The sequence below is a fragment of the Cygnus olor genome, chromosome 17 (assembly GCF_009769625.2).
Source record: "Cygnus olor isolate bCygOlo1 chromosome 17, bCygOlo1.pri.v2, whole genome shotgun sequence".
NCBI classification, from domain to species: domain Eukaryota; kingdom Metazoa; phylum Chordata; class Aves; order Anseriformes; family Anatidae; genus Cygnus; species Cygnus olor.
In genome coordinates this window covers 10,202,908-10,228,011 of record NC_049185.1, presented here as the reverse complement: position 1 = coordinate 10,228,011, position 25,104 = coordinate 10,202,908, and the positions used below count along the sequence as shown (strand labels likewise).

Below are 25,104 nucleotides of genomic sequence, written 5' to 3'. Positions count from 1 at the left end.
TAAGACATTTGCCTCTGTGAAAATTTAGTTTAGATTTTGGAGTCAGAGGGAGGTAGCAAGGTGTCCCTTCATGCCGCAGCTAATGTTGGAGCGCTCTTCAAAGCAAACAGGGTTAGGTTCCTCACAGTATAGGTGGAACTGTGACATGCAGACATCCTCAGGTGACGGCTTACAGTTTGCTGTGAATGTGTGGAGCCTGCCATGACAAGCTGGATCTCTGGACTCACTGGATAACATGCTGCAGCAGATCCAAGGGCACGTTTCTCCCTGAGCTCCCACAGGAGTCTGGTTATTGCTTTCTGCGGCCATTTGTCTGTCTGGTTCCTTGCCTCCAGCCTTCCCAGCTGCGCTTTACACGCATAACACAACTGCAGTTTTACTAGCACTATTTGCATTCCAGCACAGCGTACCTGACTCAGGAAAGGATCCTGGAGATAAAGAGCCTGGAAGGTTTGGGGACACTTGGATTAAAGCACAAATGTAGTTATTAGTATTATTATAGGTCATAGGCTACACTCAGAGAAATGCAAAAGCTACACTGTGGTTTTCACCCAAGAGCCCAGCTTCTGTTTGCTAGCTTCACACTGTTAACAATTTGGTTAGGCATGTACTGGATTTCAGTGTAATAATTTCCCTTCCCCCTTTTAGGATACATTAAAGCAGAACCTTTACTGAACTCCAAATCCAGCCTACCTTATCTTTGACAAAGGGCCCTTTCAACACCACACCACCACACTGACAGCTGCTGTGCACTGAAGCCAGGTCTGCACTGTGGAGGCAAGATTGTCTGGAAATAACGTAAGCATGAAAAAAAGGCTTCATGAGGATGGCACAAGTAAAAGCTAGTATCCTACAGAGCTCTGTCTCGCAGCTGATTGACTCTCATGTCTAAGAAAGTACAAGCTCTTATTGAAGATTTTTCCGTAATTAGCTATTGATAAGAATTCAGCTGTCTGGGGACTCTAACGTCTTTTTCCACCACCATCTGCCTGTTTTCATGAAACGTATAAGAATAAAACTATCTTTGAGTAAGCTATACTGCTGTCAAATTTAAAACACACAAGCACAGGCAGCATGATAGCTTAAACTCATTTCCTTAGAAAATCTGGCTAAAATCCTCCTTATTCCCCAAAGGAAAAAAAAAAAAATCAGGAAAAATTGACCTATCTACAGTTATTTGTTTCTCTTCATTAAAAATGACAAATGTATTATTGAGTTAGCACCTGTAAAGTACTGCTAACTCTATTTATGACATCAATATGTATAAATTCTTTCTTTTGTAAAAAAAAAAATCAGATACACCTATTATTAGCGTTCTTTCTGCATAGCATGCTAAGGTACTTGAATATATCTCTATATAGCTGTTTACATCTCTCTAAAATAGAAGGAATATTATGTTAAAAATAGAAAGCATGAATATAGTTGACATGTAAACAAAACCAAAACAAAAAAGAAAATAATAACCACAGAATTCTGAAACAGTACGTAAATTAGGACCTAATGTAGCTACAGAAAATAATCTCATATTTTAGGAAGAAAAAAGCTTGAAAAGTTAACTTGACATCTTTATGCACATTCATTGAGATGTGGTTAGCACAGCACAAATTTAAGATGAATTTAATCTACAATATGTGGAAACTGCAATTGCCTAATAACGTATAAATATATATATAACTTAATTTGTATTTTTGTTGGCCATAGAAATCATTCTTAAGGCTTGATATACAGCTGCACTGATTTCTCTCCAAATTTTTCCTCAGGTCTTTGGGAGAAAAAAGCAGCCAATACTGAGTACACTTCTTTGTATCCACATCACTTTATTTTTTTTCCTGAAAGTTTCTGTGATTTACCAAATCCTTGCATCTCTAGTCTCAAGTTTGGTTGAAGACTATGGGAATTCAAACTGCCTTCATACCTGCTTAACACCTCTCAGAGCAAGCCTTTGCAATGACACTTGCTTCTGCTATAACAAAAAGATAAAGATTTTTACATACTTACCATAATATTAAATCCTTTCCAAATACTGTCCACAAAATTCAAAAGCATTAAAGTATTTTCTTAACCCTTTTTTCTAGGTCTCTACCGCGTGAAAGACCTCCCTCTGCATTCCTTTTCTCCAGTAACACCTTCCTCTAGAGTAGCAGCACCTTTTAACGGAGCACGTGCCTGCTGGCTTTAATATCTTAGCTTTGTAAAAATTAAGAAATAGATATTCAGAAGAATAAATTGGACCTTGACATAGTAGACTATTTGAAGTATCCCTTAATCTTCTGGATGATTTTAAAAGTTTGTGTGGTTATTTCATTTGGAAATCAAACCAAAGCAACTCCCTCCTCCCTCTCCTCTTTTTGCTCTTGTAAAATAACTGTGACAGCCTGGAGAAATATTGTCTATCTTGGTTCCAACCACTGTCCCGAAGGTGTAAAGCTATAGACGAGTTCAATACAGCTTGTTTCATTGCTAATTTCAGAGGGCACGTCGAGCTTCTTGTTCCCCTGGCTTAACAGTAAAATTGACTTTCTAATTTTAGAACAGGAGAGTTCTGCACACTCACAGACCAAAAATGCTACTTTTCCAATAGGTTTAAGCGCAGATTTTTCCTTCTTAAAAACACAGAATCAGAATCAGAACTTGACAGAAAAAAAAAATGTATTTAGGAACATTTCCTCTAAACCAGATGTTTCAACAACAACCTTCAGATTGCTTTTTCCTTGGGAGATAACTCTTTAAAATGCCTCTGGTTAGCCTTCCCTACAGCACTCCACACCTTAGCTGGTAATTGCCCTGATTTTAGAGAAAGGCAGCAGGCAGGTCCGAACAGCCTGTCTACTTGCAGTGGAAGATTAGTGTGTCTCATAGGCCGACCATGAGGTTCACACATGCTGTGGCACTGAACCTTACACGAGCCTCATCATTAACTCTCTCCTGTACTGTCAGGAAAGCAGTGTGTCCTTCCTTCCCTCCCACTAACCAACCTCCCAATTTCATTCTTTGGCAGTGTTCTGGTGATGCTTTCTTAGCACCCAGTAATCATTTGCCCTGGTAACATCCCACCTGTGACTCAGCTCCACAGAAAAGGTAAATATGGAAAGAGAGAATCAAAGTAAAGCTCAAATGCATACAGTTCTGCCCTACTCCTACACAGGCAAGTGAAAACCCAAATCCCCACTATGTTCCCAGGAATCCCTCTCTTTGGCACTCCAGATAAAAGCAGGACTCCTAAAGAGTGGGAAAGGCTCTTACCACTCATCCATAGCTCCAGTGCTACAGAACAAGGGAACCTGGCCAAGCAACATGTTAGTAACATCCATGAGTACAATATTTCAACTGTTACTACCAAAATTTTTAGTTGGACATATAGACTAATATAATTGGCAATACTGAAAAAAAAAATACATTTTTTAAAAATATTAAAAGAACGTTAGGGTTGCAAATCAAGCAGTATAATTCACGTTTCATTGTAAGGATCTTCATACTGATTCATACTGATCACACATACTGATTTTTCTCTTAGTCTCCATCTAAATATTTGCTTTCTTTACTCTTCCCCTACCACAAGTATTTCTTCTCCAGTTGCAAAAGTTCCATTTCTTGCATATTTTTGTTACAGAAAAATTAATACTCAGTCTCTCAAGTGAAAGGCAGATCAGTGTCATCTTTCACCCCAGCTGGCCAGCACACCTATATACACAGAACTATGCTTGTCAGTAAATAATTCTCCTGTGTTAACAGCTGTTTTCACCTGTCTGATGACTGTGCATTCTTATGTATCTTAATTCTTCCTTAATTGCTATGTTGCTGAAGGAAGCATCTGGATTATCATTAGCTGTTCATTAGGACTGCTCTCAGTAAGTTTACAAGTTGTGATTACAATTGTGGAGTAAAATCCTTATTTGTGGTTTATCCAAGCAGCAGCAGAAGCACTTCTTTTCATAAACAAGATTAATCCTTTAAAACCCTGAATAGGAGATATTTTACTAGGAGAGTTACATAAGCATAATGAGAGTGCCAAAACTGGAATCCTAAAGTAAAGAGAAAAAACACCGCTTCTACAAAACAATTGCTGATGCCCACTGACCCAAAGGCTTGATCAGGAGGCTACATTTTTGAAACTGTGCATGCACTAGAGATAGCTACAACCTTCATCATCTGCTGCTTAGAGTCACTGCAAACAAGATTTATTTTCATGTCATTCATGAGAGCAAAATCTTGATTTTTGAATAAATAGTAATTTTTCATCAAGACATTGTAATTCTCTTTGAGACTCTTAGGGACTAAATCAGGGGTTTATCTCACTGAAATGCATAAAACAAATGTAGAATACACCCACACCCTCTCTCTGTCACAGAGCACATGTTCTTGGTGTTGAATGTGCATAAAATCAAACCTTATTCAATCTATAAGGATTAAAAAAGAATTGCATATAGACAGTATACATGCCCTGAATGTGTAAGTGTAACTCTAACATAAAATACAGATATCAGAGAGAGTATGGGAATGTATTACTGGTGGTTTTGAATAATTAAGACATTTCAGAATGGTTTATTGTACAGTTGTCCACTGAGCATCTAACAACCTTGCCAAAAATTAAGTTATTCAGACATAAAATTCCATGTCAGGCATCCAACTAGCTTTGAAATTTTGGTGAAATTCAAATTAAATTTGTAACCATATAGCCATGTGCAGTAGTGTTTAGGAGAACAGCATTGCTTTTCTCGTATTAGAAGACGTTTAGAATTGGAAATAAATGTTTTAAAAATAGAAGAACATTATACTGGCTCTACGCTTTTCAGAGAGGACTCAACTGACAAGGCAGTAATTCTTTGGATATTTTGATAAACTTTGGATATTGCATCCAAATTGCAAAACTGTATTTGCTTTTCCCTTTTAAAATCCGCCAATATATTTCCAAACTATACATCTCAAGGAGGGGGGAAAAAAATAGACATTATTTTGAAAAACACATCATACAGAGACTTGTGAGAGTTTGTCTGCCAAATTCTCCTCTGCCCAGAACCCTATGGAAAAAATATCATGTGTTCATAAGTAAAACTGTTTTTTAATGAATATGCATATGAGATTAATTCTAAGATGTCCTATCTTCTGAAACTTTTGAGAGTTTCCCTAATATAGATGTTATCAAATGCATGATACATATATATTGTTGTACATATGTTATATTTTTTAAATCCGTTATTATCTTAACATCTTATTATAGTCTTCTTTGGTTCTCTTCTGTGCCTTTTGCTTTCCTTGCCTTAACTACTTTAGACAGAAAGATCTGCAAGTGTCTGTAAGAAAATTAATTGCCCCAACAATTAACAGGAAAATGCATCTCAGAGGAAACATTTCATAATCAATTGGTTTCCAGGTACAATATTTGCCACTTAGGAATAGATTAATTGGATGGAAAACTATTCAAGCTAATTATTTTCTTTCTAGCATCAGATTAAATATAAGATTCAAATAAACTAAAAATGAAGAAGTTCATCTCAGTGTTGTACAATTTTTGCGCCCACAGTGACAAGCCATGTTTGATATGGTACAGTCCTGTTTTCTCAGATGCTGCCCATTCAGTGAGCAGGGCTTCGTGACTGAGCCCTGACCACACGAGTGTGCAGCACTGGGGTAGCCAAGCTGGACCTTTTACCTCCACGCTCTGTGCCATGCAGACGTGTATTTCTTGGTCTATTGGTATGATGGCCTTCATCTTTAATATGGAATACGAGCACATATGTACTTGCCAGAGCTCCTATAAATAAATGTATGGAGACTCTGATGCATTAAGGTATAGCTGAAATTGAAATTATAAAAATATTGAAAACATTCTTTGGTATTGATTTTACAGTTGATTTAGAAAGACAATATAAGAAATCAAAGATGAAAGTCATATTGTCTCACTTTCTACAGTATAAATTGAATAGTTATAATGTTCCACAGTCCCCATGTTGAGGTTCACAACACTAATATTTAGAAAACCTTCCAATGAATAAAGACTTAAAATAGATATCTTGTCAATGTCAAAGGTATTCTACAGATAGTTCAGACAAATCTGAGGAAAAGCAGACACGTGCTTGCAAAACACCAGAGAACTTATGGCAAGAAAGGATGGAGATAGTAGTCATCCATTCAGCTAATTGCACATTTGATTATTAGCTTCAGGTAACCCCTGAAACTAATAATAATATTAATACATTTACATAAGTTCAGGCAATCCCTCAACCACCACCCTGTCAGTGAATGTCAACCATAAAGACATCACAGCTAACTAATCCCCTTTGTATTCTTCATATTGTCAACGCGAATGCAGGAATTAAGTAGCAGACAGGCTCTTTATGGTGTGGTTACATTCACTAGTGGACTGTGACTTTGCATCGTGACCAGCCCACACTGGTCTTGAATCAAAGACAAAGAAGCAGTGCTATCAGCTACCCAAATTTTAAAATGTACCTAATAAGAATTCCTATTTATACTTGCCTGGAAAAGCTCTCAGTGTTTCTGAGTAACAAGTGGTAACTTATGCTGTAATGATTACTGTAATTTCCAAAGAATCATGCAACAAGGCAGTCTTCATGGATCCCTTATTTGACACAGAAGATAGAGCCTGCTTCCCCACTCCTACACCCTCTAAAATGTAGTTATGTCTAAATTCTTATGTAACATCTTTTCTATGCATTCCTATGCACAATTTTGTGTGAAAATATCATAAAACATGATTCATAAACTTATACAATGAGGATGGATTTCAAATTGAAAAATTTAGACCTCAAAAAAAAAAAAAAAAAGATGCAAATTGAACCCATACAGAATACTCAAACAGCTTTGTAGAACATTAAAAATGTATACCCCAGATGACACTCTAGGCTTGAAAACATTTTCAGAAGATGGAGTGGGGCGGTAGAGGTGGAAGTACTGCTTGTTGCTGCAGATTGCCATGCAGGCGGGGGAATGAATCACATTACACACTCCTTTCGTGTAAGCAAAAATATTCAGTGATCACACAGAGAGCTCTACCTATGGAATCTTACACCTCAGTTTTCTGTCCTGTTGGTGATTTTACACACATGTGTGTTTGTGTGTGTAGTGGAATTAATGATGTCCACAAAGACACGCCATCCTATTATCCCAACAAAGTCTGATATCTCCTATCTGTATGTAAGTTGACAGAAACTCCTCCAAAAGAGCTATAAGACACATGCAGTTCCATAAAACTCGACATAAACTCCTCAGAGGAAAAGCTTTTCATGAGTTAAAAGGAAAAGCCACCTTCGGTGGATGTTCACTCCAAAGGGACTAGCTGGCACATGAAGAAAAGATCTCCATTTAACTCCTGCTCTGTCACACGTTGTGTGTGACCCTGGCCAAGGTATTAAAGCTAATCCAGTTACAGTGGGCCACAAAACAATGCACCACTGACTTCTGCATCCTCTCAGTGATTAGCTCAGTGCAGCTCCCCACTCAGTGGTTCAACTTAAATGCAACTCACTCCAAACCTAGCTATGTAACCCCATTGCACATAAACCCTAGTAGGTGATGCTGTTCATTATGGTCAGAACTGTCTTTAACATTTAGCCCATGTCCTCTCTGTGCCTCTATCAAACTGGGGCAGCAGCCTTATCTTACCCCATAAAGGCAGATTAAAGACTGAGAAGTGACCAAGGCAAAGTAATTAAAGGATGTTATATCTGCGTCATCGGTTCATATAAACCACACATACATCTGTGATATTGCAATTCTAGCTTGTTCCCATAATCAGTAAATCTATAGAGTTGATGCCATAAAATAACTCAAATGCCCAGTGAACTTCTTCCTTGTACTCACCATCGGAATTTTCTCAGGACCAGCCTAATGATTTGTGTGGATGATGGGTTGTATTACACAACTCTGTTAAGCTTCTGATCCGTGCATTGCTGGATGTTAACTTTCTTTCATCCCCCAAAGTGGGAATCCCTGTGCCTCAGCAGTAACAGGCATATTTTCAACCTCTTTTCATACTTTAAAAGACATCCACTTTCCAACTCTCTGAGTAATTAGTATTACTTCTTACAAGATTTCCTCCAAGGAAAAGAAAATCAACGGCACCATTAGAAACACTTTCACAAGATGTATTTTTGCATTTAATATTAGATTTTTTAATAGACAGAAGATTACTCAGTTGCTGTTTCTTTTCTAATAGGTAGCAAACTGTTTCTGTCCCATTGGAATTGATATTTTGAGCCCTGGGGCTGCTAAAGGTTTAAGGACTACAGTGATAAGTACCAAAAACACAGAGCAAGCATGATAATGATGAATCCCTAAGATTCTTAAGGGAAATCATTCCTCCTTGGGTTTAAAATGACATTTATCATACTGGATAACAACAACATAAAATAAAGATGCTAAATATGCATGAGGTTTATTCAGACTGTTGGGAATGTCTTTTAGGTACTCCAACACTGTACAGAAAGGAGGATATCTCCTCTACAAGGGAGGTGGCAGAAATACCCATAAAGCACCAGAAAGAGAGAGAAGAGGGGACTAGGAACAAATGTATCTGTGAACAAGCCATGTCGTCTGTCAGCAAATTACTTGGGCTTCACTTCCCTCAAACTATCTGATTCTCATATCCGCACGCCAAGAACTCTTAATGAAAGAGCATTAAACACCTAACATTACTTATTGTTTGCAGATTTTACAGACAGTTCATTTAATCTGAACAACTGCAGCAACTTCAGAAGACTCCCTGTAGACAAATCCTGGCATTTTAGCAAAGTCATGCTGATCGCCGTCCCAGTGAACCTCATTTTATGGAAGGTACTACATATCAGAGAAAACAGCCTAATTACCAGTGCATCACAGAGAACTTTGTGTCTTGACAACTTCTTAAAATCCCCCAAATATAAGTCTGCTTTCCCCATGTATGCATTATAATATAGTCTTCAGTTATATAGGTATAGGGATCATCAGAGTTTCCTACAGGACTTCCCAGGTTCATTTAACCAACCTTCATCTTTCGAGCTACCAAAACTGGTAACTGGTGATGAAGATATCACACCTTTTCTCAAACTCCTAGATAAGCTCATGAACATGGGAATATTGAGTACTCATTGCAAGTACAGTTTTGGTGTCATTTGTTAACTATGGAACATGCAGCAGTATTTGGATCCTTTCCATTATTGCTTTTCTCTCTCTATATATAAAGTAATAAAATGTAATAAAAAAATACAAAGGGGATAAACCCCCCTGCCTTCAGATGAGCTATGACAGGAAATTAAATTCATCCCTCCTTACAAGCACTCTTCCTGCAGCCAAAATTCCTTCTGTTCAGAGCTCTACCCTGTGATCACAGCTGATATGAGTTGGGAGAGCTAGTCCAACTCAAACTGAGCACCACTTTCACAGGTTTTCTTCTCCTGTGACAGTGTAGAAGATTTAGAATTTCTTCCCAGGATTTTTGGATACAAATAACTGGACAGCGTAGAGTGGACAGGAGAGCTGGATGAGGTATTTATACTGAGTATGGTGGACAGTCAGTGAATGGCCACTGGCCTGTGACCAGTTAGACCATTAAGAGGCCAGTCTGCAAGTCTCTGTAATTATTCACTGGACTTATTTTCCATCTGGGATAGATTATCACAAAAGAAGAGCCAAATATAGTAATGTGCTAGAAAATGACCACAGATTCTAATACAAATTGGAGCTAGTGCAAAGCCTTCTCAAATTAACATGATGTCTTTGACCAGTTGACTATATTTTTTTCATGATTTGTATCATTATTCCCACACACGCAATGACTGCCGACAATTTGTAACACCAGCCCTCCCCGGTGTGTGTAGTGAACTAGCATAACAGCAACACTGATCCCGACTTTCTGCTTCCAAATTCGAGCCCTACAAAATCTGCCAAGTCTGGGCTGCCACTGAAAAAGGTGGCCGTCTATCCCTGATCTCTTTTGACCCAAATACAACCTCTAGAAACTAAGGACATGATGTCTACGTACTAAAGTTTCGGTTATCCTTTTCAGTTATTCATAACACAGGCAGGAGGGGTAGATCAGGAGAAAATAGTCAACATATCAACATATTCTGGAAACGAAGCAATACTTAACAGCTATTCTTCATCGCATTGAAAATATAAAAGCATATTTATATATGCAAATATAAAGCAGCAAACAGCTGTACTGTAGTAAATCCTGCCTGTGCCCTAAAACATTTTGGCATAGTTTTATTCTTTGCACTTCACCACAAAGTAGAATAAAAGCCCTTATAATATCTCTCTGCTGATCAAGTACTCTTCTAAAGAGGAGATGTCTGACTTACTCCCATTCATCACAAAAAATGTTGTATGTGATGGAGAGATCCATAGAGGTATAAAAAGGTACAGACACTGCAGAGTCTACTTTCCTGACTCTTCAGACAGTAGTTGTGAACTGTTAAGTCATGTCAAGTTAGATTTCATGGGTACTTCACCTCTATCACTTTCCTTAGGATGATATGTATATAGCAATGATGTAGCTCTGTATATCAACAGTTGTAACCAGTTCAGGGATGTTAAATGGTATATAACTGTACATTAATATTTCAGAAGGATAATAATAACCTGAATGAGGGAATTTTATGTTTTCAAACTACTTCAAGAGACAACGTAGGCAATTCAATGGTAATTGTCACTTTTTCCCATTTCCAATAAAATTACACTCACAAACAAAGGAATTAACTTCTTTTCTAAGGAGAACCCTAAAATTCAGCTGAAATTAAAGGTAATCATCTTCTTCACAATGACAGCTGAGTTGCTGTCTTCATCTTTTCATTCTTCATTCTTCATCTAAATGTCAGAGGTATAGAAACAGAGTCCACCTCTAAGATGACAGGAGACTATCTACATGCTTTTGAACTGCTTTCCTGCAACCTTTTTGTTTTTAAATGAATGAGTCTCTTTCAAAGAAATAGATGAAAAAATCCCCTAGTACTGTCTTTATCTAATAGCTGTTGATTAATATTTTCTCTCATTTCTTTTGATTTGCTTCAAGATGATAACTTGATAACCTTTTTAATCTGCATTGAATAGGATGATTTCAAGAGAGAATCCACATTTCTTGATAAATAAATAAAATAGCTTTCCTTTTAAAAATGAAGAAGTGGGTCAGCATGTAAAAGACAGATGCATTGAGGCTTGGTTCACACAAATCTATTTTGCCTCAACATCTCAAAGAGTTCTCTCTGAGAGCACACATTTAAGTTTTAAAATGAGAAATGAGGAATAGAAGTTTTTTGACTAATTGCTTTCAAATATGTGAAATATAAACATGACTTCTAAGATATTTAGTGCTTTCACATCATCACAACACAAAAATTCTTAGAAATACGAAACAGTATGAAACTCCAAAGCTACGCAGGACAAATGCCTTTATAGCCAATCATTATCTAGATGCTAGATGACTGGGAAGTATAAACGGAGTTAAACTCCATTATTTCAGAATCAAATTAATGTATTATATCTGCCTGACTTTGTTGATGTTGAGTGAATAGCCAGTTTTTGGAGCAAAATCATTACTTGGAAAGTAACTTTGAAACCACATATATGATATCATTTGCTCCCCTACAATAATAATAATAAACAAACAAACAAAAAAAAAGATTTTTTTTCTGCTCCCAATTATAAGCAAGAATTCTCACATCGCTTTGTATTTTGAAGTGTCCCACTCTGTCGTGCTTTTTCAATACCATACTTGTATATATCCCATCTGGAAGCGTGTTTGATTTCTACAGTCCTTTTCTTCCTCCAGTTTCATCATGATGAACAATGAGTTTCTCATCAAGAGCTTATGTGATTCACACCACAATGGGGCAAAATACACCAACTTAGTTTTGCTTCAGCATGTATTGTTTCTGTAACTTCAGAGTAGACATTTTTCTCTCCACAAAATACTATACCTCTAGTTGGTAAAGTTGTGTGAACACATGAATAACAACGTAAAAAATATTAATGGTGCTCACAAACATACAACTATGTGTATGAAGCATTTTTATGAGCACCAGCAAGACACACAATATAATTATTGAGGCTATCAGGCTGTTATATATGTCACATTTGTCGCTTTTGTTGCAACAAACAGAAGCATTCAGAAGCATTTTAGAATTACAGCATGCTCGAGAGTCTGTCAAACATGATGCAACAAGTAAGAGAAAGAGGCAATAGCTCACTGCTGTTACAACACAAAAGCTAGATGTTAAATTACATAATATGAGATCTCATAATAGATTTGAAAATGAGAAATATAGGGCACTAAGGTAAATGGTATAAACATCATAAAAAAAAAAAAAAAGTATTGTCCAGGAAAATCAAACGGAATGATGCTTTACGTTTTCCTGTCACTGTTTTATCTAATATCAAGTTAATTGCTTTTATGATAGAAGTGTTAAAAAAAAATAAGCACTAACATACCATAACATGATAAAATGAGAGACACGAGAACAAATGAGGGATATAGCCCAGAAAATACTGTTGTTGTTTCCTACTGTGTCAAGATTATTACAGATTGAATCGGTCACCCTGTAGTTCACAATCAAAATAAAGGAGCACCCCCCCATAGCAGGACTAGCATCTGATTTCAGGCAGTAAAAGCCAATAAATGGTTTAATGCTACAGAGCTGTAACCCAAGAGCACAAACAAGAAAGTTTCAGAAGAAATGCTATCTTTGTAACATTTCCAACAATGAGCATGGGGAAAGAAAATTGGTGAGCAAAGCTTATCTGTGATACAGTTCAACTACAATTGGAGATAAGACAGTAAACAGTCATATCCAGACGTTAAGGTTCTACCTGGTGACGGCCAAGTTTTGCCCGTTTTGTACTAGCTTGGATGAATGGTCTCATTTGTCCACAAGTATGGAGAACGATAATGTATTCTCAGTGGAATAACAAACATTTGTACTCCAAAATCTACACATTAATAAAATATGTTAAGATTATCATGATATCCATTAGTAAAATATCAAGATATGATACTAATCATCATATCATATCAAGAGCATCTTGCTTAACGTCTCCACAGCTATGGATATAGGAAAGTGCTATTGACCATGTTTTACAGGTAAGGAACTGAGGTCCCTGAAAATCTCTTAGACACTTTTTTCTGAAGTTACTAAAATTTTGGTTTAGGCACATTGAAATATCAAGTAAAACTACATCTTTAGTCACCTCAATAATTTTCCAATCCACACCTACCCACCCCGCATCACCCCAGCTTGCTTCCAGTCAAACAGGAAACACAGAAGAATAGGTGGGAACCCTGATCTTCCTCTTTTAGCGATTCTTTTTCTCATCAATCCTCACTAGCACAGCAGAGATGCCCAACTTCAGAAACACTGAGAAACTGCACTAATCCAGGAAAACATTCTTAAAATGCAGTACTGTCTTAATCTTATCTTTTCATTCTACTCACCCCGTTATATGAGGTATCAAAGAAAATTAACATCAGCCAACATCAAAAAGAAAAAAGTGAAGGATGACACATATTGATTCATATCTCCCTGATTCAATCATTTAAATTTTTTCCCAAGTCGCATTTCTGAGCCACTGGTTAATCCACATCACATGATTTTCTATTTGTTTTTTCTGGTTGTCTACATGGAAATAGAGGGATGGAAGAGAGTTCTCAAAGAACAGAAGAGAGTAAACCCGTCTAATAATCTCATGGGTCAGGATTTAGTGTTACAAAATTATTATCACCTTAGAATGAAATCAGAAGAATTGGGGAGAAGTTTATAATTGCTTCACCGTTAATCTGGAACACTGTCACAAGCCCATAGCAAGCAAGGCACTGAGAACTCCAAATCATATTTGACAGATGGGCTTAATTAGTTATTCTTCTACAGACTCATAATATTTGCTGTTAATATTCATACTAAAACACCCTGCTGGCTGTGATAATATTTATATGTTAATCCTGTTATGATAAGCTTTCGCTGCCAAAACCTCTCCAAATAAATGAATGATATATTTCAAACTTAGATAAAGAAATGCTCAGGCATCCTGGTTAAGTTTGTCACTTGCACAAGTGCCTCCTTAATCTATGAAATTACACCTGTCACAGTAAGTTAGCTTTATTAACACTATTTCCTGATCCATGTAAAACTATCAGAAACACAAAAGCATTGAATCTCTAGTTAATTAACATTGCCACCTTTGCATTCATGCGATCAGATCTCTGAGTTTTAAGAGTAATTAACCAATATGTAAATAGAGTTTGTAGAATTTATAAAGGAACTACAGAGGTAAAAAATTTGATAAAAGAGATCAATATTTAACTGTTATCCATTGTGTAAATCTAGTGACATCAAACATGTCTAGATAAAGAAAAATTGTTTCCCATGAAGTATTGAGCACACTCTCTTTCCCCATATAATGCTTGATCTTCCTTCTTAAAATGAATAGCAAAGCATGACTAATTTTAATGAAGAAAACAACATACTGAATTGAAATATTTTACATGTGTTTATAAACAATGAGGAAGAAGTTTTCGAAAGTTTTAAAAAATCACAAAATCTCAACTGGAGAACTCACATGGAATAAGTCAAAACAAAAGTTGTACCTGTTACACATATGTCTGTGATCTTGTCTTCTCTTGATTTTCTCCCAATAAAATCTAAAATGTATACTAGATCACATTTCTTTTACTAAACATGAAGCCATGCTTATATTCAGCATGTGAAAGCACACAGCAAACACTACCACCACGAGAAAGCTGACATAATACTGTTTGTGAAGAAGGGGTCATTTTGAAGGTTTGCTACTGAATGATGAGTACTAAAGAGAAATAAGATGCCAAGCTTCAATCAACTATGATGTTGCATTATATTTTCCTGATGAATAGGAGAAATCAGGCAAGTGCACTCTATGGAGCCAACAAGATAGAGTGTGATGGAAAATGCACCTTTGAAATAAACTTTTATTCTGATCCAATATCCATTTCAGTCAATGAAAATATTCACACTGTCTTTGAATAGCTTTGAACTGGGGTTTTAAAGAATCTGACAGGTTTTGCTAGACAACAGGGAGCTGTGACCTTGGCATATATATACACATTGCTTTTTTGACAAACAAAATTTAATCGGGTACAAGACAACAGATGATATAAGTACCAATATTATATCAGAGAAATTGTGTAGAAACTGAGTTTTAGTAAGGAGAAAGGGACTTATACTATGATTACGAAGGGAATTCTTTTCCTTCCTCTCTTTTTTCATATACCCAGATTCCAAAGTCATGAAGCTTCCTAGTTATTAGACTTGGTAGGTATTTACGGAAAATTTCAAAAGTCCATAATAAATCCCTATACCTGTAAGATTTTGTAAGATTTCAGAAGTAAATCACAGCAAAATTGGAATTCCCATGTTGTATGGCAAGTTCTCTAACAGCAATACCAAACACAATACGCTTGTAATTTGTCGGATCTTTATAAATATGCATTTGACATACATTTCCAGAAGCAATGGACAAGAAGGAGAAACTGATATAAAAATTATTCAATAAAGCACTCAGTTGTGATTAGAAGAGAAACATCCACCTGCCAGAGGATGGCTGTTTGAAAGAGGTCAACATCCTATCTAAGTGGTTGCACAATGGGAATGTAAAATGAAAAACCTATTCTCTTCTGCAGATTAAAAATTCATATAAATCTCATGAACAAAAATGTGGGGTTTATGCTATGAATATGTTTTAGTTTCCCCTGGAAATTTTGGCCAAAAAAATAATAATAATAAAAATCCCAAACAGCCCTATAATTACCCGTGGTACAATGTCTGGCAGCAAATAATTTGAAGAGATTAAACTAGTCACAACCAAATGCTAAAATATGAAACATATTTTTCCAAATAGTATATGAAAACAATATTTCCTGCTAGCTTTAACTTCCTTTGAGTATTAAGATTGAGTAACATTTTTGTTCAAAGTGCATGTAGTAGAATTTGCAATGTACTACAAAACAAAGACAGCCGCAGTTTTTCCAAAAGCATTTTCATCACACACTATAATAAAATTTACAATCACGGCAAAAATGCTTTGAAAAGGAAAAACAACCATCAGTTATTAAAAGACAGACTACTGGAAATGACCTACCTGTTTTCAGAGGCAGCAGATTTCCTCTGGCAAACAATAACAGCTGGTGCATATTTCCCCGTATAATCCACACTCTCTCTGATATCCCACAAGTACGGGCTGCTGGCTCTTACACTGAAGATGTTCACACCTTTCTTCACCTTCGCCCTAGGAGGCACAACAGGATATTTCATCTTTTAGATACAAAATGTCAGCTCAATCTGTTACTTCTTTCTTCATCATTTTCTCATTACTGTCCCACAGAAAATGCTATTTCTCATTAGAGTTCAACAGGATTATAAGGAATAGACAAGAGAAAATTAATTAAGAGTTCCACATTTAAAAAGAAATGATACATAGAAAAAAATATATCTTACTGAACTAATGGTAATTCCTGCTTTAGCCATGTCTAAATTATGGGGTGGATGTATTCTGGAGCTCACCCCTCACTCTACTCTTCCACCATCCAGTCTATAGGCACCACTGAGCGTGTTAATGCTTTCTTTTGACTAGAAGTTAGTTTATTGGAGAGGAACATACCACTTCTGTCTAAAAATGAAATCGGGTTGTTGCTAGAGTTAATACCAGTGAGGATACAGAGTGAGGAACTGAGAACCAGGTCCCAGGTTACAAGCAAAATCTACTCCACACTTTCCCCCAGCAGCACTCTGGATGACTCAAAGATGACGTTTCATATCTTTGCTTCAAAATTCATCATCTTTCCGATTCCACAAAATTTCTTCATTTTCTTTCAGAACTGTTGGGTTTAACTGTTCTATCAGCTCTGATCCTAAAAACACTTATAAATATTCTTATTTTTCCAAAAGTGCGTGGTTTCTTTGGAAGTCTATTTCCATGCATGACAAAATGTTACAGTCTTGAAGATTTGACTGGCTCCTACTGAAAAGTACTTTTCTGAGTCTCATGTATTAGCTCAATACTTCTGGTTTTGAATAATCAGTGCAGAAGAGGAACTATAACCATATTTTGAAATATCTGTTTTATTTCCTCCTAGCCGATGTTATAATCCCTAATTCTTTTTCTCCTTTTCTTTAACTAAATATCTTAAGGCACTACCGAATTATTCCAGGACTGTATAATGTCAGCCAATTTTCTGAATTAGGAGTTTCTGGTGTTGTTAACTTTTGGTTTGCAAATGTGTTTACAAAAACAAAAAGTCCACTGTGGTCAAAGAGCCTCATATATGAGCTGTCAGGAAATGACAGTTTAATTATATTTGCTTAAAGTCTCATACACAAAATCCATTCAGTGTTATGGCAAGTTCTCAGTTCAGGGGGAGGGAGGACAACAAAAAGGTATGTGAGTTTTGTATAAACAGCTGCTGCCATGCAGAGATGCTAATATCAGTAAAACAAGCACTATCATCTCTGCCTCCACATGAGATTACCCATGAAATCTTTGAAGGACAACATCCACAGACGTTTTCAAGATAAAAAGCCAAAGTATTCCTTCAACTGTCTCGGACAAAAAGGGTTATATCTCATTTCTTTTACCACTAATTCAACAGCAGTGGCTGTAATTTCCTTAGCACACCTGGAAGAATTACTATGTGAAGGCCTGCCAATTTGTGTTCAGGCTGTTTCTATGCTAATTTTACAAAATGTATTTTAAGCAGGTGCAGTTACTGTTCCTAGACCATGAACGTCCCTCAGGATGAGAAACTAGTGGTCAAAGCAGAGTGGAAATTAAACTGCATTCCTGGCATCTTACAGAGAGGGAGATGGGAAAAGGCCAGACAATCTGCATGAAACATAATATCAGCATGGGGCTCTGTCCGGTTCTAGTGACCAGTATCTGGTCCCACCTTTCTGTTCCACCTCTAGAAAGGAAAACTGCTGGGTGTGAACTAAGATTCATGAGAGAAAAATGGTTCTCACTTCACAGGGAAATGAGGGTGGCTCAAATCCTTCCAAGTTAGGCTGGCTGTGATTAAGAAACCCAAACTTCTTGCTCTTCAGTGTGGTCATTGTCTCCATCAGCTGATTATGGCTGATGAGAAGATTCCAGTGTGGGATTTGGGCCGCTGAGCTGAGCATACATATTTGAAAGGGCAACTGCCCTGATGTCTTTGCTCTGACACAGGGCAATAACTGTATCACTCACAGTCAGAGACTGCAGTGATGAGAGCCATTGACTGATCTCATTTCACAAAGGCACACGTGCCTCGAGCTCCTGCTGAAAGTTTGGCCCCTTGGGTTTGCTGTGCAGGTGTTGACCATGAATGCAGCAGACAGCACATTTGATGAATAATCAATATGCTGTCCCCATGGTCTGCACATGAGCATACCTAGGATTTCTACATGGCATGAAGCCTGCTTGGGACGCTCGTAGGAAAACTGATCCTGCAGGGAGAATTCTGGAAATCCTGGGCAAAGATTTTAAGCACTTGAATTTTCCTGGTGGGCAGAAAAGAGTGATGTGTCCAGGAAATCCAAACAGACTTACATAATAAAATAAAGACATAAATAAATCCATGACTGTATGTTAGGAGCAATTACTAGGTTACAATTACCACTTAAAAACACACAAGAGGTTATACTGACTACACAACAGGTATGCTTTTAACATATTTTATTAGCAAAAATGGTAGGAAATCAAGAAAAAAGCAGCCTTAGAGGTTAGCCTACTCTACCTTGCCCTGATGTCATATATGCAATAACTTTACTGTAATTGAGAAAGATGTGCAGAGTCTCAGTGCTGCTAAGTTCAGCTACACACTGAAAACTAATGAATTTTCTTGCTTATCATTTAAAAATCATTATAAAACAGACTAAAATTAGTATACAAACAGACACAATAAATCATACCATCCTCTTACATTCTGTCTGGATTCCTTTAAATGCCAGAGAGATGATGTAAACTAGCAGCAGAATGGACACAAAAACAGAAAGAAAAGCTGAGTTTATTCTTGACATTCACATTATCCAGTGACTGCCATCCAGCACTGATTTCTAATGTTTCAAAACAAATGCAGATCCTTGTGTATACTCCTTAGGGTAATTGCAGCCTATGGATCAGCATTTCTTAGAAGAGCTTTTGATAAGGTCTAATTTAGTCATTCAATAAAACCCAAACCTCTAATTTTATTGAAAACAATAACACAAGATTGTTGTTTTCTACAGAATTAGAGGTTAGTAACTTTTTTTAGAAGAATCAGTTAAAAATATTTCTAAACTTAGGATTAAAGCAGCAATTTCATGTTCCTGGGAAAGACATTTTCCTCTAGTTTGTCTTGATGCTGTATTTGCTACTTGTGGGGGATTGCAGAATTTTATTCATCCGATTTACAATGGCAGTAGCACTTTGCAATTACCAAAGAATGACCTGGATGAAACAGGGTTAATAATAACTGAAGGTATGTTATTTGTTAACGGATAAAACTGAAGATACCTGAGATGAAAACACTATGACTGCTGTCAGGGCTCAATTACTTTCTTGCAAATCTGCTTCATTGAATTGCTGGGCTGTCACAGGGCAAGCTGGGTCTTCGACCTTTCAGCTGCTCTTGAGAGTGCTCATGAGACAGCCTCTTGGTTCAGCCACAGTTCAGCCTAGCAACATTTCTCAACAGCTATATGAATAAAAGGCTGATGACAAAGGTTTTTCATGTATTTGCTAGCGGTTAGCAGTTAAGTACAACACATTGTAAGTTTGTTTAAAATACTATGGCTGGGCAGGAGAAAGGAAAGTTGAGGATTTTGTACCCATCACTTTACTTCGGGCCAGATTCCACTTGCATAAGGAGGAGGAAAGAAAAGACCTATTAAACATTCCAACTGTCTTTATTTTTTTTATTTTTATTTTTTTTCAAACAGTGAGTCTATCCAACTAAATATTTTCATAGCTGTTTCCACTGGTTATTTACCTGTGGAGCACTGTTCTGAGCCTTGTAAGTAGCTCACTCCTTAGCCTAAATCAATCATGGCAAACAAAGCCCTCGGGAGTCCAAAATCCCTGAAATCCCCGTCAGTGCTGACAGGGTACAAAGCAGGGGAAGGCAGAAAAAAAAAAAAAAAAAGAAGGAACTCCCAGAATCAATACATCACACCTGAAATCAAGCAAATACATTTCCTAAGTACATAAAGATAGCGATTCCCAATTCTATCTCATGATCCAAAATCCACTGTGTTTACTGTAGTGATAAAAAAGGCTTCACCTCGGCCAATTAAAATGCAGACAGTGTCCTTTTTCATTTATCAAAGTGTCTGTTTCAGCTTCTCCCACTTTTTGTAGTTTACAACCAGTTAGCGCTTAGCTTTCAGCCCATGTCATTACTGCGGGCTGGTAATGGCTGTGAAATTGTTACTTAAGTGTTGTATAAAGTGGAACAGCTGGCTGGTGAAAAATAACCCTGCTACAGCACGTGTGCTGCTAAGTGCCGCGGTCCACTGTCAACAAACTGTCTGGTTTGAAACAGCACAGAGAAGGGCAAGGGAGAGCCAGAAGGCCCAAATTCACCTTCCAGTCATGTAACAGAGCAGACGAGGAGCATAGAGAGCTGCAGAGAGCCTGCCACGGGCAGGACTCCCCTCGCCACATTTCACTCCTGACAGTGTCCTGCATGTGGCATACAAATATCACACATCCCTCCTCTCCAAAGCAACGCACAAGTAAACAAAGAGGCTAACCCCTAAGCAGCTCTGAATAAAGACATTTTAGACCCATGACATTGAATCTAGTTTTTTATTACTGTGAGCACTCAGAGCAAAGATCTCTGCAAAATTTTCATGCTCCTTCTGAGAAAGTGAGCTACTTTCAACATTAAAGCAAAGAAGAAAAAAAAAAAAAAGAGAGAGGCTGTTAACACTGGTGCTACCACTGGTTATCATCTTGTTACCAGTGGCGACAGGAAGGCAGCAGATAAATTGTTTGCAGAGGGGTACATTTTCAAGAGCTTCTAGGCACCTAACAGACATTGCTGTCATTTAGCGGGCTTTGAATTTCCCTCAGCGCCGTATCTCCCCCAAAGCACTTCAAAAATAACTCGAGGGAGTATCTATTTCTCTTTATCTTTAGTGCTTTTTCCTGACCAGAGCCCAGTCTCAACCCAGAAATGGAGAGAGAACAAGACAGAGTTTAGCCTTGCAGGATGGCAGTCTTTACTGGTATTCTCTCCCTTTGTACCGAGAGAGCAGCAATGGTTGTGGACAAGTCCTTCCCCCTACAAGTTCATTTGACTTCAAAGATGAGAGACGTGAATGGAAACAGACCTGATCATAGCAATAAATCTGGTCTATTTCCATTTGCATGTCTCTTGTCTTTGGTGTCAAATGGACTGGTACAGAGAACTACCTCTTGGAAGTCTAATGCACTCAGCCAAGACCACAGAAAAACACTCTCTGCAAGAAACCAAGAAAGTATTCATGGCCTTAATGCACAAATACCCAATATATGTCATTGCCCAGAGCCCATTTGTGATGATGGCTATGCCACAGGTTGCTCTTCCTGCAGGCTCTTTCCAGGGATGACATAGCTTGATCCAATAATAAATTTCAACTGCTGGAGATGGAAACAACTAGTCTGTATTCCCTGAAGCTCTACCAGAACTACCTTTGAAGAGGCTGAATGGCTGCTTTAGCTCTTCTCCACACTAACCATGGGCTGATAGACCTCATAAGGGTTTTTCTGAAGACCAGAATTAAATGCCATAGCTTGAAAATCAGGTGATATGGGACTGGATACTGCCTTGGGATCTAAAACCTAGACAGCAATTTCAGCATGGCTAAGCTGAGGAGCAATTCAGAAAATTCCCAGGTATTCATCTCTTGCTGAAAAGTCAGTAAGAGCAGAATGATCGCACTCAAAAGCTAACACTGATCACATTAAATGCAGTCATCCTCTACAGTATGAGGTCATTCTGTACATTGCATAATACATTGCAGATGTACATTGCATAAATGAGACCATTTCGATACCAGAACACTTCAGTCTGACATTTGCATGCTGATATTTCATCTCCAGCAACAACCTCCTCCCTTCCCAAGGTCTTGATTCTGCTGAGCAATTCCAGGACTGTGTCTATCCTCTTTTCAAGTGTAGAAAAATAGATGGCTCTCCGCCATCTTTTAGACTATTGCCTATTATTCTGGCTTTGGTTGAGTCATATATTAAGAGACTTCACACTAACCATCTGAAGATTTGGCTGTTAAGTTTAGATCTGTTTTGGCATGGCATACAAAAGGTAGGATTTAGATGCCAGGATTTAATGTATAGAGTGGCTTCTGTAAGGCTTTCTTTTGTTTGTTTTCCCCACTGAATACTTCATGTACAAACCAGTGTTGCCAGTTGTTTTCAGAGAAGATGCCTCAAAATTTCTTCAGATTACACTAATAGTTTCACTGATTGAAAATCCACAGCAGAAGAGAATCGGGAGTCCCTGAGATACTGATGGAGTTAGAATAATTTATAGAGAGCGGTCTAGCACAACATAAGCTATTTAAAGCTGTATAATATACCCACAAACTCTTATTAAGGTCTGTGGTTTTCAGCCCTGTGAGACAGAAACCAGTTATCATTATGCATCACCATGAAAGCAGATTAAAATTAAATCAATCTGTTTATCTATGGGTTTGCAATGCAGCTTTTCCAAAGCATAACATGTTCCCCATCTAATTAACATTTCAGGAGGAAAACACATTCCACCCAGCCACTAAACCACCTTCATTCAAATGGAGATATTACAAAAGATACAGCCCCGGTGGATTTATAAAAAATTTTAATTAGAGAAAGCACATAAGACCTATTTGGGCTTCAGCAGTTGAATTTTGCATACCAGGAGTTAAATAAAATAGATCTGTGTAGTATGTAGCCCTTGGACTTGACAAAACTGCTTCTTGCAATTACAGTTTATGCACATGCAGTTGTAGATACATGTACAGATACAAGCATAGCACACATTTAGATTTTATTCCTGTGGCTTTCAAAAAGAAAGTTCTTATTAAAATCATGTTTTGTGAGATGCAAAATGCACAGGTGTCTGGAGAATTAAAAGGGAAGAACACATACAAATAAATTTAAAGCAGAAACAAACAAGCATTTGTAGCTCTGACCTCCATTCACTTATTAAACAGGTCACAAGAGGTCCCAATTCTCAGTGGGAACCAGAAATTCTCTGCCCTGCAGAACTGGATCTTTGTCTTGTAGAAAAACACTGAATTAGAGTTCGGGAAGCAAACCTTAGGAGTTATGTGAGAATAGCACTGAGCCTCCCTAGGGTTCCCAGCAGCTGTCACCTTGAGACTCCCATCATGAAAAAAATGTTTTTTCATATACTCCATGTGTGTGTAGCAGTCCGGCTGGTGCACCCTTCTGCTGATTTCATCTTGTGGGCTGCTGCAGAGCAGTGAGAAAGAGGAAAATAGCAGTGTAGTAACCTGAAGTGGCACTATAGAAATGGATGCTACTAGCAGGCAAAATCTCAGTAATTGGATAGATAAGACACCACTATTACAACTGACAATGTTACTGTTAGAGCCGTTCTAAGGAGGTATTATTGTGCTGAGGGACAGGCCGATACTCCTGCCCATAGCCATGTGTCAATACAAACTACGAAGTGGGAACAGACATGCCTAAGAAGAGACAGTCTCAAGGTTCAAGGTTAGAGGCCAAGGTGAGGAGGGAGTCCATGATCTTTGTTTACCCCAACCCACTCACCAAATACAGTTTTGTAACATAACAGTGACTTACTGTCACCTCTCCAGGCTGTATGGCACTTTTTCCTACAGGAATGGATAATTGGGAAATAATGAGCAACAATACTAAACAAAATATTTATGTATTCAAGGGTGTGAAGGAAGGTGTTTGTTTACAGAAATGAAAGACAAAGATAAATAGTGCTGCCTGCTGATTTGAAGTGGTTGAGAGCCCTGTGGACTGCTTCTAACTACTGTTTCCAAAATAAATGCGAAAATCTGAAGTAAGGTCTGAAATACAACTTTCTAAACTGCTTGAAAACGAAAACATTGCAACTCATTCCTTCCTTTCTGACCAAACATCAGCAAAACTGATAATGGCACAGCCTGGTCTTAGATTTTGAATCGGACTTAGCTTTAAGAAAGGATAGGAAAAACAAGCCAAAGAACTGTGGATTCTGTGCAGAGAAAATAGAGTGCCATTCACACTATTTCACAGGTGAAGAAAACAGCTACCAAAGCAGAACAAGCATGTGAGTAAAGTTGGTTGTAAGCAACCCCCAGAGAACCATCCAGAGCATAAAATGACATAATGAGGGATTATGCCATAATCCATTGTAGGTTGAGTAAAACAGCATGGAACAACAAAACTATTGTACAGAGACATTTACACGTAGGTATGTGTGTATGTACATGTACATATATTTTTATGCTGAGCAGGCAGCAACAAGAAAGGAATTTTGGATTTGCAACAAGCAAGGAATTGTGGATTCACTTAAATTGGCTGAGAGCATTAGGAGCACAGTGAATACAGAAGCAAAGGTTGACAGACCATGCAGTGTGAGTCTTCCAAAGCAGACAGTTGCAGAAATACTGTCTGTATCTACCAAAAATCAATGGGATTAAATTGTGACAAGGGATATTTACACATCAAGAAAACTTGCTATGACTAAGGAGGATGGCAAAGCACTGGAACAAATTGCCTGGAACTGTTGTGCAGTCCCAGGCATCTGAAGAAGCTGGACCAAAACCTGTCAGAGATGGCAGAAGAGGTGCATGTTGGGCCAGCAAATGGAATAAATTTCTTGATCTTGCAGCAAAGTGTATGAATCCTTAAGTGGCTCAGAAAAGTTCTAGGCTTGCTCTCAGAGGAAAAGCTGGGATTCAATCAGCAGCTGAATTTCCTGGCAGACTCAGAGTCCCAGCAAGCAAGGGAAAAGCCCGTCTCTCTGGATGTACCTGGGCATGGCCTAGAGATCAAGAATCCCCCAAGAAACTCAGTATAACCAGAGGGTACTTTGTTTGGGAATCTCCAGTCACAGTCCTGTCCCCTCCTGAAGAGAGATGCCCAGACGCTCTGCAAGCCTATTGCTCC

General features: G+C 37.8%; 1 protein-coding gene across 3 annotated transcripts in view; it reads right to left on the bottom strand.

Annotated features, from left to right (window-relative positions):
* The window catches only part of TMEM132D (transmembrane protein 132D), a 250,603-nt gene that overhangs the window by 132,340 nt on the left and 93,159 nt on the right, over positions 1-25,104 (bottom strand). For all 3 annotated transcript variants that reach the window (XM_040577231.1, XM_040577233.1, XM_040577234.1), the window contains exon 3: positions 16,099-16,245. In XM_040577231.1, the coding sequence (XP_040433165.1) occupies positions 16,099-16,245 (147 nt within the window). The remainder of the gene's footprint in view (positions 1-16,098; positions 16,246-25,104) is intronic.